Source organism: Merops nubicus, unplaced genomic scaffold (genome assembly GCF_000691845.1).
Source record: "Merops nubicus isolate BGI_N331 unplaced genomic scaffold, ASM69184v1 scaffold14848, whole genome shotgun sequence".
In the NCBI taxonomy this organism is placed as follows: Eukaryota; Metazoa; Chordata; class Aves; order Coraciiformes; family Meropidae; genus Merops; species Merops nubicus.
This window is the reverse complement of record NW_008626451.1, coordinates 2867-17797: the sequence shown is the minus strand read 5'-3', so window position 1 is coordinate 17797 and position 14931 is coordinate 2867. Positions and strand designations below refer to the sequence as shown.

At 39.0% G+C, this 14931-nt stretch overlaps 1 protein-coding gene across 1 annotated transcript; it reads left to right on the top strand.

Annotated features, from left to right (window-relative positions):
* Window positions 1–6351: 6351 nt before the first annotated feature.
* DTD2 (D-tyrosyl-tRNA deacylase 2 (putative)) lies at window positions 6352–8753 on the top strand. The gene is made up of 2 exons (XM_008946009.1): window positions 6352–6420; window positions 8417–8753. Exon 2 carries the CDS (start codon window positions 8422–8424, stop codon window positions 8740–8742), a length of 321 nt encoding a protein of 106 aa, XP_008944257.1. The 5' UTR covers window positions 6352–6420; window positions 8417–8421; the 3' UTR covers window positions 8743–8753.
* Window positions 8754–14931: the final 6178 nt, after the last annotated feature.

Sequence of the window (14931 nt, the reverse complement as noted above, 5' to 3'; positions counted from 1 at the left end):
TACCTCCGTACCCGGCCAGGAGCGGCAAGGGGGAACGAAAGGAGCAAGGAAAGAAGCGGGTCAGAGGAAAGTGAGGGAAATCACTTACCAGTCGCCATCACTGGCAAAACAAACTTCACCTGGTGAATATAAGTTTGTCAGTTAATGTAAATATTTAATTAGCGAATTGGGTACTGAAAACTAAAAACCAACTAATATTAGACACTGGAGAAAAACATCCGGTCCTCCTTTTCGAGGCTAAGCTTTACTTCAGACAGGCACCTCCGATCCCACTCCTAGTTTCCACCCCGGGGCCCTCTCCTTCCCGTGTTACCACCAGAGGCTACGCTCGGCCCGTCAGGGAGGCGGCGAGCAGCGCAGATTGTGGCCAGCACACAGCAGTTTGGCACTGCTGCTCCTTTTCATTCATTCTCTGTGCTGCTACAGGGGTCCTCCGCAGGCTACCAGCCCTTCAGGGACATGGCTGCTCCACCACAAAACACCTTCCTCCCTTCTACTCCTATTCTCTTTAGCATCATCTGCTCTCTCTTAGGCTTTCCTAGGGGTGTTATGAACTTGGCTCACGGGCTCATCTGTGTACTTTGTGCACTGTATGGTCACATACACTTGGAGAAGAAAGGACAGGTAGAGCAATGAGACTGGTAGCAGGAGTTCTGATTTATTTTTTCTTTCCAGATCACAAACCAAAGATGAACTTTAGACCCCCACACAGCTTGAGGGAAACATTGTAATTTTCCCCCTTTTCCTCCAATAGTCTGCTGGGAGAGGTAGGTAGGCCTGCAGACTAGGCATAGAGCCCAGGGCTGTTTACCGAAACATGAAGGCTGCCCATTAGGGTACACCGTCCTGCTGTAGTTGTCACTGCTTATGTATTACCTATACTAGAATAACTCATCTATATAGGTGTCAACCATTTAGCCCTTGATTTTATTTTTTTTTTCATTTTGTCTTTTATCCTTCCTAAAAACTACTACAAGGGAAGGGGCTAAATACAGTCACTTGCATAACCTTTTAAAAGTAACAATTCTAGTGTGTTTAAAAGGCTTATGAGTTTGTTCCACAAATCTGAAGAGAGTTTTGTTTGGGGTTTTTTTCTGTCCCTAGGTGTTTCCACTGCTTGACTTTGACATTGTTCTTAAAACATTTCTCTCCATGTTTGGAAGAGGGAGATAGATCCGTAAGACCTAGTTGCTGCAGCATGGTCTGGGAAAACAGAACATTTCACTCAGAGGAAATATGTGTCATCTTACAGATGAAGTGCATCTGTGTATTGCATTATTAGCCTCTCAGTGTAAGGTTAATTGTAAAGTTGCTCAGCACAGCATAAATTAACTATAGGAGAAATACCCTATTTCTAGCTTGCTAATCTCAGAAGTAGTTGTAGATGTAGTCAATAAAAGCAGAAATATTTTATTGGCTGCCTTTTAATGTACCTGAAAAGAGGCATATGTTACAGCTTATAGATATCATGACTAACTCTATTACAAGGAGGTTATGCTGTTTATATCTCTTATTTGAAGTTTTAAATGGCTTAACCAAAATCACTGGTAAAGTAATAGCACTAAAGAAATCTGCAAGAAATTTAGGTGGTCTCAGCAGCAGATATTTTTTCAGACCTGAACCTTACTAACATTTGTCATGGGTATGTAGGAATATTTCCTGGGTACCTGGTGCTTTTTAAGAGAAATCTGTTTTAACAAGAAGTAGTCACTGCGCAGCAAAAAAAGGATAGGAAGTTTGTAATTTCTTTGGTATGACTACTTTAGAGGTCACTGGAAGGAATCTTTGCTGCTGACATAATCTGATAGGGTAATGTTATTCCCCATATATGCATGTTCATGCAAAAATAAAAATATAGACCTCATAAACTATTATTTACATAAACCAATGTGTTCCTGATAATCTGCAACAACTTAATAAGTAGGTCCTCACCTTGAGAAATTACTAGTGTACTATAAATAACATATTATGTAGGTAGCTTTTAATAGCTTCTGAGCTTTAAGAGACCCCTATAGGTAGGTACTTTGGGAACTCCAGAGCAGATGTTCTTTATCTGGAGAAAGGTTAGGAGTATACTCTCTATCTATACATGAATCACTGCCTTCACTGTGTTTTCATGATGGAGTTTTTCTGGCCTGTTGAGCATTACTGAGGATGGGATGTCTATTTTATGGAGAAATGTTGGTCTGAACATCCATAAAAGGTTTATGTATACAGCAAAATCCTCAGGAGGAAAAAAAAGAAAAGAATCGTTTTAAAGGCAAGGGAGAGATAAACTGAGATTTGGTGTATTTCACCACTATGGGATAAAAGAAACGTAAAATGGGTATTCAGCCAAAAAGTACGAGCACCCACACTAAATGCAACAAGAACGGTCTTTGCCTTTTCTTCTTTCCCTTGATTTGTTTTCTGGCTAAGATAGTGAAAACAGGTGCAAAGAACCAGGCATAGACTTAATTCTGTGACCTATGGTAGATTATATAATCTTGCTGCTGCAACTGAATGTAAGAAATATGAAGAGATATTCTTATGAGATTGCAAAACTGAATGTGAACAGAAAATGTCAAAGAGTAATTTAGATGAGTGACTTTGACAAACTGGCTCCCTAAGGATCGCAGTCTCTCTCTGTTTTCATTATTATTTGCATTATATTTTAAGGAAAGGGGAAAGGAGAAAGGAGAGGGGAGGGGAAAGGAGAAATATGGTTGAGATAACATTTTGCAGAATATATTTGGACTTTGCTAATGAAATCCTGCAAAATTCAGATGGATGTATTTAGTAAGGAAGGAGTTACTTGGTTTTCCTGCCAAAGAGCTACAAAGCAATGTTGGAGGCAGCATTGCCAAGGCTGCTGTATGGCCTTAGGGGCCAAGTACTTCAGCAAGTTGCCTGGTCTGATGATTCCTTAGGACAGCTGTATAATAAGTGCCAGTGTTGCAAAGTAACTTGCTTTTCTCATTTATTTGTGTAGGCTTTTTACTGGTAACAGTCGATCCACCCAGAGCTCAGTTGCCCTGCCCTGCCTCCTGCCTGTCGCTATATAAGTTCCATGCAGTGGTTGTTGATGTGTCAGCATGTTCAATTTATGACCTCCTTATCTGTGTTTTGCTTGAGTTTTCCCGTGTTAAATAGAGAAGTCACCTAGACTTTGATAGGTTACAGAGGACCTTCAGCAACGGCAATGTTTTTGCGTTGGTTCAGAAGGCTTACACATTCCTGTCTGTTACACTAGCAACAAGCACAGATCTTAGGGCACCTAGAACTGATACAAGATCAGAGGAGTGATGTGCATTGTTATTAGGTTAGCTATTGAAATTGCATTCAGTTTTACAACATCTATTAAGAAAACTAAAGAACAAATAAGTAAGGCATAACACGAGGTTGAAATACAGTTGTGTATGTGTTGAAAAGTGTTCAACTGGTTTTATGTTGTAGGTTGCAACTTACCATTCAACTTGCATATAGTTGAATGGTCTTCAAGGATAACATGGTTGAAAAGTATTCTAGAAGTTCCCAAACTTTCAATATAAATAGAAGCATCCTCTAGCACCTTTAATTTGCCTCAGATTTTTTTTTTTTTTTTTTTTTTTCCAGTTCCTTTCCCTCCAGTTTCCTGCAATATGTATTTCTCACCTTGGGATAAAAAGTATATTCAAAACTAAGCATAAAATCATGGCAGAGACTGGAAAAATAATGAATGTTTTTACTTAATCTGCATCTGTCTGGCCTTAGGACTTGCAGGTGTCACTGTATTTACCTTTTTGTCATTTTGCATAAGCTACTTGCAGAATGTTGTTCCTTCCGTATGTGAGACTGTGCAAAAACCAGTGACAAGGGTCAGAATGACTTTCTGTGAGGTGTGCTGTCACAGAGTCACTTATTTCTAATGCAGTGGTCAGATGTATAACAGCATGAATGCATTTGGTCTATTTTATCACAAATATTTTTATTTCTAGCTATGTGTGTTGTTACTTGTTATCAGTACCCTGACGCTGGTCTGTTTCTGGTGCGAATGTGTAGTTCAAACGTGAGGCTGTCCAGCCTGTGGCAGCATGCCCTGCCCTTATTCGAGCAGATCTCTGAAATGTCAGGTAAGGTTCAGGCCATCCAACTTCTCACAGTGTTTATAAAACGTGGCAGTCATTTGGAAACCTGTATAATATTCTGCAGTGGTCAAAATTAGTTTTGAAAGGAGACATTTAAAGCTTTTAGAAGTTCTTAGCATGTGACATTTTGGCTAAAAAGAGCATTCTTCCTTTCCAGAAATTAGTCACTCAAAACCTAGTTGAGAAGGCATAGCTCTTCTCAGTCATTGCCTTGAGCATTGTTTTTAATCTCTACAAAACAAAGGGACAAAATCTCATGTGTGTAGCTAAATTTTCTCCTACAAAACCCCTGATCTTTTTAAGAAAAGGGGAAAGGAAAAATAGAGGAAAAATTTTTAAAATGCATTTTTAAGAAACTTCACATTTCTTATCCTTTTGCTTTGGTAATGTTGATATTAATGAATCCTTCCTGCCCCTATCTGCCTAGCATCTCTCCGGTGGTATTTCATAAGCTTATGTTTATTTTTCTTCTAACAACAATATCAAGATACTTATTTTTGACAGAACAGTGGTCAGGTTTTTATAAATACTGTGTGCTTGTGGATACTGTAGGCCTTTCTTCTTTCTCATAAAAGAAGTCAAACCATTCAAGTATACTTGGATGTGAGATGTAATTGCTGTTGGCTGCAGAGCCCGTGAGTTTGTCTTCATAAAAATGCTGTTGCACACACATTCCTTACAAACTAACCAACAGAGTAGAAAAGCTAGACAAGAGTTTCCCTGTGCTTTCTCCTCAGTACTGAAATGCTGGGCTTTGAACCGCAAGCCCAAAATTAAGGCTGACATATGGGTGCTTCCCACAGCCCTTCATAAAGAGGTGGTGAATTTGCCTTATAGCTTCCCCCCAGGGTGCGGCCGGCCCTGCAGGGAGAGCCAGAAGGGAAATGAGCCCCAGGGGTCCCGCACTGAGTTGACAAAGGTCAGGTGTCTGCTTGAGGATAAAAGCTGGGACCACTGGCAGGGAGTCAGGAGTGTCTGTCTGTGGAGTGCACTCCCCAGAGCTTCCTGGTTCAGGGCAGACCTCCTGACTCTCCCTGGAGCTGGGCCCCAGTCTGTTTAGACCTTTGTGAACGCGGGCTGATCGGGTGAGAGTCGCCATGTGGGCACCTTTCTCTTATATGTTCAGCCTGCTGGTCTGGCTGTTTCCCATGCCAACTATGGGCAACCTCGGTTCACTGTTTATAGCACTTGTTGTGGGCCGAGTCATGTCTTTTGTGGGATCTTTGGGGGTGGCATCAATTATGTACCAGCTGATTGATCTGTTTGTACCCCCAGCGATCATTCAGGGAATGTCCTTTTTGTTTACAATACAGTCTGTGTATTTGTTTCTCTTCCTGCTGGCTGTACCATTCTTGTTGTGCCTGGTCATTGGCAGAACAAGTACAGACCTAATTCTTTCCTTAAATAGATAGTTCTTACAAGTAGTCTTTCTGAGTGCTAAAGAAGTGGCATATTCTTTACTCTATACAAGTCAGGAGAAAGGTCCCATTTCACCAAAAACGTTTCACCCAAACTGATAAATAATGTTTTGGACAACTTTCTAATATCCTGAACAGCTGCATCATTGTTGGTCATCATATTTAAATCTTTAATTAACAGATTCTGTGGTGGTTGGTTTGTTTTTTTTTTCCCCAGAATTATCCTGCACTAAATTACTTTTAACATCAAAATCTAATTCAGTTCACTGTCAAGTCTTGTGGTGTTTGTCATGTTTCATAATTAGAAATAAACTCATAATTCACACTGAAAATTATTTTTTCTGTATGATAGGAAAAAAGGCTTAAAATATTGCCTATACTGGATTTAAGTACACTAATTCATCTTGTCACCTTGTCTATGTTAATACTGTACATTGTACATTCCAACTGAAATTGAGTCATAGAATCAGAGAGTGTCAGGGCTGGAAGGGACCTGCAAAGGTCATCTAGTCCAGTCCCCGCGCCATAAGCAGGGACATCTCCAACTAGATCAAGCCACTCAGAGCTTCAATTTGGCTTCACACAGAGCTAATAAATTAGCTAACTTGTATATAGAAGCACTGTGCAGATAAATAGTCAGTGTATATCTCATAAGCTTCCACAACATGGTGTGTAAACTTGATGTCTGAAGCTATACTGAATAACTAAAACTACTCTCTGAAGCTTTTTTATTGTGTAGTTTTGTCATGCTTGATCGCAATGTTGTGATAAGTGTCCATGGTGAACAAAAAGAGACATTGACATAGTCTTCTGTCATCTTTTGTAGATCCACAGAGGGCTGGTTATCTACATATGCTTCTTCAAAGGTGCTGATGAGGATCTTGTTCCAAAAATTGGTATGATATAATCCTTATATAGTCTTGAATTGTTTGAAAAAGATGGAAAGAGTAGAGGCAGAGAAAGCAGTAATCATTTGTACAAGAAGTCAAAAAGCCATCAGATAGCATCATTCCAAATCAGTCATGTGGCTAAAAGAACAGCTTAGTCGGGCTTGTTTCTTTAGACAGTTGTTGATACATCTTACTCGCTCTGTCTGCGTCTGATCAGCCCGTTAGAAAAGGGGTTCCCGTGATGGTAACTGGCTAGCAAGCGGAGGAAGCGCTGCACCTGCTGTTTGACACCTTACAAGTATCAGGCAACAGGCCTGGTCTGGGACAGAACTGAATTTAGAGAAAACTGTTTTCAAATAATTAATGGCAATTGGACAAGTATTTTAACACTGACTTCCCTGTATGCGCAGAATATTTACAATTATAGCCAGCAGAGGGAGTTGGGTGGATAACTAAACAGTCCTTCCCCTCTCTTTTCAGTGATACAGGGTTTGCATTTCACGTGCAGTTTTCTGGTTCAGAAGTGCTAGCAGCAATACCTGCAGCTCTTCCCCTCCTCTCCACATGCATTTTAACGTTTACATCAAAGCAGCAGAAGGTCAAATGGTAGTCATTTCTCTCTTCACACGCTGTTGTTTTGGCTTGAGTTGGTTTGGTTTGGTTTTCTTTTATACTTCTATTTCATTTCTTCTCCCTCCTTTCCTCTACTAGTGCCCATGGGATCACCTGGGAAATCCTGTGATTCCATGTATTCCTGTTCCAGATATGAGTGCCCCTTTTCTATGGCTGGCCAGTATCGGTGGTTTCACAAAAGCTCTTCTAACGGGACTCCATTTCAGGCTGCTTGCTGGGACCAGCAGTGCACAAGCACATATGTTCTTGAAAATGCTGAAAGCAACTTCTGGGGGGTTCTTTCTTGGTCTTGGAGAGGTCACAGTCTTTTTGTGATGCTAAACTAAGTTAAAATCTTTTCTTATATTTAAACCTCTGAAAATTGATTTTGTGCTTATGAAAGTTTCATGTGTGTTACCTGAGAATAATGACATTTCCAGATGTGTGGCAGCTGAAACAGGCCAGAAAAAGAAAGTTATATTTCCTATTAGGAGATGAATCTATGACCATCCTTCTTAAGTGTCTGTCTAAGAGAATATTTTTTCATAAATATATTCTGAAACTGTTTGAATGAGAGGTTTATTCCTGAATCACAACTCGGCACTTTTTGCTTCAAAGAACATTAAACTTTTGTGGGTTTGGAGGCATGACTAGTATCCTTACAGCTTTTACAGAGCTGGAAAAATTTTGGGAGGAATTACTTGATTTGTTATAGAAACACTGGAAAATAGATGCATTTACTAGCATTATATTTCATTTGCAAATTTATATTTTCTGGCTTATGTGGCAAATTGCATCTCTGACCTTCCTGCCCATTTCCTCTCTCGCAAGACAAGCTGGCACAAACACATCTCAAAGTGGAGCACTGAAGGGCACTCACTCCACTTGAGACCAAACTGCTGAGCAGCAGCTTCAGCCCAGATCAGTGCTGGGTCCTGCTGCAAGCTACTGCAACCAGAATGATAAGACAGTCAGGGCAGAAACTTCTCCAAAGTGTACTGAAGATGGTATTCTCTCTTACAATGTGTCATGTTGTTCAAATGTTGCCTATTTGAGTATCAGGCAATTAAGATAGCGCTCACTAATTGGATCCTGGGTTCATTCAGGAGTGTCTGACTAGGATTTCAGACAGCCAACCAATTCCCTCCCCAAAATAACTCTTTAGATGTACTATATTAATAGAAATATCCTTCACATTCTTCACAGTACTAAGACATCTTGGTTAATAGTATTTAGTGACTGCCCATGTTTCATTTCATTAATAAGTTCCTTTTACTTGAATAGTTCATCATGCATCTCAGTATTTCTTGGATCTTGTTTACGATCTTACATTGGGTCCTGTTTAACTTACTTGGATTACACTAACTCTTATTTTATTTTTTATTTGCAGTCAGTATGCTGTTGAATGTTAAATTAAGTGAAAATGAAAGTGGCGAGTACGTTTCTGTCCTTGATTTACCAGGTGATGTGCTGATCATACCACAAGCTACTCTAGGTGGTAAACCAAAGGGAAGAAAGATGCAGTACCATGCAAACATTGAAAAAGAAAAAGGGATGGAACTTTATTCTCTGTTTGTGACTTTGTGTGAAAAAGAACTGGCTGCCAGTGCCAAGTGTGTGGAAGCAGGGGTTCTTGTCAAGCACGGTACATATGGAAACAGGCAGGTGTTAAAACTGGATACAAATGGACCTTACACTCATCTGATTGAATTTTGAGAAGATAAATTACCTCCTAGATACAGTACTGGTTTGCAGCTGTCTGGGTTGGTTGGTTGTTGTTTGTTTGTTTTTTCCCTAAGCCTTGCTGTACTTACATGTTATAGGAGATGCGGTGCAAGAAGGACTTCCACTCATCTCTACTGGTGTTGCCAATCCTGTTAAACACAAGAATTCCTGAGACTGCTTTGCAATAATGTTTTGCATCCATACTCATCTGAAGGGGGGGGTTAAACTAGATGACCTTTAAAGGTTCACTCTGGCTCAAAGCATTCTATGAAGTGTGCTGAAAATCATTGGACATGTATAATTTGGAAGGCTTTATGAACAAAAATGGGGTAATTTTCTTACTAAAAATAATGACATAAGTCTTACATATATTAGGTATTGTAAAATACGTTTGAGGAAGTTCATAGATTTAAAAAAAAAAAAAAAAGAAAATGCTGTAGATTATGTATTTGTTCCCAAATTTCTCAAGTCAGAAAATTTTTGTCTTTCAGTTTTCTATCTATAAAGTAGCAGTGCTTTCTAGTTAGTACATATATTGAAAGCGCAAATTCACTAAATTTCTAGCCACTTAAAAGTAGGTACTAAATGAGATATTCCAGTATGTAGGGGTGGGACACGTAACATAGTGCTAGGACTGAACATGGACTTTACAGGGAAGAAAAAGTGGCGCCTCTAAAAAGTGAAGTCAGTGCAGCACCACCAAATTGATTTCTTGAAGTCTGTACTCTGAAATCTTCTCTCATGTGTTTTGATAGGCTGCCTGCTATCGCTTGGTCTGTGTCCTTGTTACCTTGGTCTTGTTGTCTGCTCAATTCTTTCATAACAGAGCCCCAGGAAAAGGACTTAAATATTCAAATGAAAACAAAAATAAAAATGTCAGGCTGTATGCTGCCATCTTGTTCCCTCTGCCACTATTGTTTCCTTCCAGCTTTTTTGTCCGTTGAATCTGCCAGGCAGAGATTCACTTATATTTCTTTTATGTGCCGCGTTGACACATTTGGGGCCCCATTCACAGCTGACCCCCTACCCAGTACTGTCATGAACGTTACTATCAGATGGTGTTAAGAAGATTTAATGGGAAATTCTGTCTTGTAGGACAGTAAGAACAGAAAAGCTACGTTAACATGTGGCAAATTCAAAGCTGATTCAAGTGCATTCATCTCAAGAGTCACGTTTTTCTTTTACTGCAGCAGCATGGTTTTTGAAGTCAGTAATTTAGATAGGTTCAAAGTAAAATTAGACGATTACATGGTTTGCAGTAATTATCCAGAATCCCCATTTAAATAATAAATTCTTGAGGAAAAGATGTAAAACCTCATGGTTAGCAAGCATGCCTGCTTGTGCAGTTTTAAATTGTAGGTCAGCAGTTTCAAATTCTGTCATTATCTTTATTTTTTCAAAAACATAACTGAATGTGTAATCTGTAGGCTCAAACTATGCTATGAAAATCACAATTTTTTTAAACAAAACTCATAGGTTTGATAAGAGAGTAATGAGATTTTTTTCAGAGTAACGTAATGTATCATTAATAATTACTAAATACCTAAAGATGTTGAATTCCTGGCAACTGGCACTCCCACAGTAGAAAACAAACAACTATTCACACAAGTGGCTTGGAAATATTAGCTAGGTCCCAGATGACACATTAATTCATTAATAATTAACAGTTGTGATAGACGCAGTATGTGTCATGTTCTAAGTTCTTACTAGCAACATTTAAATAATAATGTCCTGATGTGAAGAGCTAATACATGTTCATTATGATCTGTGTGCTTGAAAAAACCTGTTTTGTTCCTTTTTCTGTTGGAGGCTAAGTCCTAAAGACTGCTGAGCAATAGCACTTTTCACTGACTTTACAGGAATTGTATCTCAAGATACAATTCAAGCGTATCTCAAGAACTGATCCTTTGAGGTGTAATACAAAGCCTGCAGTTTTTAATTTTTTTTTTTTTTTTTTTTTTTTCTGGCTCCAGAGAGCTCTTTGGCAGCCTGGCAATTCATTCTTTATATTTCAAACTCTGCAGGGTCTAAAAGGAATTAATTTGAAAATAAGTAGTGGAAAACAGACTTCAGCTCAAACTCCATCTCGTACTGATCTATCACATGAAACACCTACAAACTTATGTGTATTTCAGTCATTCTTGGGACAAGACCAAACTCTGGAGTTTCTGTAAAAAAGTGCCATCTCTGTGTATTATCTGCCCGTTTCTGATTTATTTGTGATCTGTCTTGGAATACTGATTTCTGTTGTCTTCTGCTCCAACAATTGGCAGCTTGTTGAATGTTACGCCTTTTGTAGTGCTTTATTTATATCTACTATTGATTCACAATCCATTTACTGAAAGAAGCCATTTCTGAATAATGTAATGGATCATACTGATGAAAAAATTGATTAAAATTATTTTTTTCAAACCTCATTCCTTTATTTCATGAATATATGCTTTAAATAGATGACCCAACACTGCTTTAAATAGTTTCTATTCTACGATTAGACAAAAGCTCAAATAACTATCCTGTTCTATATTTAGAGAAAATCTATTGGAAGATGCTTAATATTCCCCACATTATTGAAATAAACTATAATATCATGAGCCATCATTATGCTATTCTAGCATGGCCTCCAACTGAACTGTCACACAGCAATTGTTATATTGGGGTTTTGTGACCTGGTTTGCAGCATACACACCCAGTGTGTCTAAGCTGAGTGTGTGTGGACTGTGGACTGTGCTCATAAAACTCATGAGTTCAGGCACCATAGCTTTTTTTCTGGTCAGCAGTTTTCCCGCTTCCTTCCCGTGCCCTTTGTGGAAATTTTTACCTCTGCTGCTACACACGTTATTCAAAATACTTATATTAATCCAGAACTGGCAGGTAGTAAACAGTGTGTAGCCCAGTAATACCAGTCACAATGCTGCGGCTGTATTGCTGTTGCTAGTAACGATCCACAGGCTTTGTCCTCAGTTTAGGAGACCTCAGGATGTAGGGTAGGCTTATCACAAGTGCTGTGTCTGAACTTTCCAATATTCATGGAGCTTTGGTTTCACTTGATGTAGCTGTAACCATGATTTTTCTAATGACAGGAGACTGGCTAATTTGTTTTATTGTCGCTTGGTGTGGTATAGTCACAGTTTTTATAGAGATACTAATTACTAATAAGTAGTTATTCTGTGTAGAACGATAAGTTTATGACTCTAACATGATATTAGAGTGTAGAGAAATTAAAGCCAGTTAGAACAGCGGGAACCTTGAGAAATGAAGACACCAGCTGCAGTATAGAGGAGTAGAGGCATGGGATGGTAAGAGATGGGGTACGAGTGGCACGGGAGACCTTAAGGCTATGAACAACTTGCCAATGCCAGTTAAAGACATGCAGACTGGGAGCTGGACAAAAGTAGTTTCAGGAGTAAAAACAGAGAAGAAAGAACAAGTACCTAGTTAAATACAAAATATATAGTTGTAAACCCGTGAAGAAAAAGCAAGGTGTAAGACTGTATTAGAAAAACATGCAAAAATAGTCACAGGTGAAAGCTGTTTCAAAAAGACCATAAAAGGGAGAAAGAAGAAACAATAAACCACCAACTTCAGAGTCCTGCTGGCAGAGGACTCAGGATGCTGATGGCCCACTGTGTTCCCTCCACCTGGGGCTGCAAGGATAAGCATGGCACCAGGAGAAGGGGTAGGTACTAGATAGTGCATGCATAACAATTTTAACTGTAATATTATTGGGACTTTGCATACCCTTTATTTATTTTTATTTCCTTTCTTTTTATGCAATAATTAGACCTGGACTGACAATAATTCTTTGATCAGACTGCTGAGGTTGCAATTGTACTAACTAATAAATTTTTGTGTGACATAGAGTAGTTTTCTTTTTGCCTGTCACAAGATTTTGTACAGAACAGCTTCTGGAGACAGTTGCTTCCCCATGTTGAAATGGCATCTATTTGATGGGCTGCTGGATATTAGCCACCCTTTGAGGTGTTTTTCACCAAGTACTTTAATGCAGCTGTGATGTCTGACCTCATTTACCACAGAAAGTTTCTTTCTTCGTTGTGATGCAATGCAATCACTACTTTTAGTGTCTCCTTGAGAACAAAGTCGGTTCTATCAGTCTGAAGCATCTACTTGGATTTAAAAGCATGATCTGGTGAACCTCAATCTCACCTCTGGTATAAAACCCTCTATGGAGAAGGAGGTATGAATTTTTTAAGCTTCCATTATTTTCTGCTTTGAGTCTCCAATAGTCTCTACTTTACTATATGGTCTCCTTCAAACACATTATGTTTCTCTTCTGAAGCTGGACTGGCAGAATGCCACAGAGAGCTAGAGTGGTCTCAGAAATCCAGAGGCATTACCTAAGGTCTGCCATCAAACCCTTATGTGATTGGCTTAATTTCATGACTTCTTTGCCTCTCAGTTCTCATCTAATAAATAGCTATTTAGTTTTTTTCAGTGTGTTGCTACTGAAGACTATGCTGAGCCAAACAATGGCTATCACCACATTTGGTGTCTTGCCCAGCCCAGAGAGGCTGGACTCCCCGTGAGATCCAGCAGCTGCTTTATATTGGAAATCAGGGCCACAACTGCCAAACAGGAACAGAAAGCAGAGCTGCCTCCTCAATCTCTTTCACAGGGAAAAAAAAAACACCCAAAACCTGAGATTCTTCTAAGGATTTCTTGAATTTGGTATTTTCTCTTCCTTCTCATTTTCTTGAAGTTCCTTGAGAGCAGCTCAAAATTTTGGAATCCCTACAAGATTTTGCTACCAGAAGTGCTGTGCAACTGCAGTTGGTAAATGGTATATGTGGACAAGGGAAAGAACCAGCAGTTAAAATAGCTAGAATAGTATGAAAGTATTACACATTTTCTATTAAACCAGGGTTGTCCACTAGTTCAATTACTGCCAGTGTGTGGCTTTGGGCAAAGCAATTTTCTGCTCCACTTTTTCCATCGGTGAAACAAGGGAAGAGTGAAAATGAGGGGGGAAAAAAAGAGGTTTAAAACTAGTGCTTTTTTCCTCTTTTACTAAAGGCAAAAAAAATTACTTCTGTTCCTCTTTTTGTGTCAGAAGGCAGAATGCTCTCACCTCTCTTCACCTTTGTGGAGCTACAGGAGTTTGCCTCTCAGTATCTCCTACTATAGCCGTGAACGTGATTTGAGCTCATGTCCACAGAGCACTTTGAGTACCTCAAGGAACCACTTGGTATCACTACAAATAACATCCCACACCATTTCTGAAATAGAAATGGCTCAGACAGAATGGAAAAGCAAATAAATGGTGTTCCTCTAACAGTGTTCTGGTTCATATATCTATGTATCTTGCAGCTCTGAATTTAAGCTTGCGTTTTGTTCAATTGTATTTGCCTGTTTAAGTGCTGCAATATATGCCCTATTACATCAGTATGTATTAAAAATGTGCAAGTAAGCTTAAGGCTATTTAGATGTGCTCCATTAGAAAAGAGGTTGCCACGAAGGTTTTGCATCAACAGTAAAAGCAAAAGGTTCTTGGGAGGCCTTAATATTCAGTTGACAGTCCATTTCTAGATCTCATTAATTTGCAGCTAATTCTTGTCTGAAAACTTTATCCAGGATTCTTCAGGTATTTAATTTAAAAATTTTAACAAGTATATTATTCATTTTTACCACTGAAGATTGATCATTTACTCACATGCTGAGCTGTTTGAGATAGATGTGTTGTGGTTTCGATAGGACTCGTTTCCCTTTCTTGCTTCCTGCTTCCATTTTGGTAGCTGTATCTAACATTATCTAGGCGTGCATCATACTTTTATTTACATATTAGGATTAAAAAATAACAGGAGAACTGTCTAATTGCTTGGCAAGAATTCAGACCTTGTGTTTTGTGACAGGACAAAAACAACTGGTTTGGGAACAAAAAGTCTACTTAAGTGTAAAATAAAACCATGTATTATTTACAATATTCAAGATGTAAAAATGAAGGAGTCTTAACTAAGGCTTTGCAAAAGCTGGGACAGACCAAACTGTAATGGACTCTACATACCGCCAGAAGGCATCTATTCCAAGGACCTGAATGTTCTACTTTGGGAATTAGAAACACAGGTACTGTCTCAACCAAGGGAGCATATGGGCATGCCATGGATGCTAAGGGCTGCACCAGTTCTAGAAATTAGCACCTTATAATGTTTATAGGCAGATTAATAA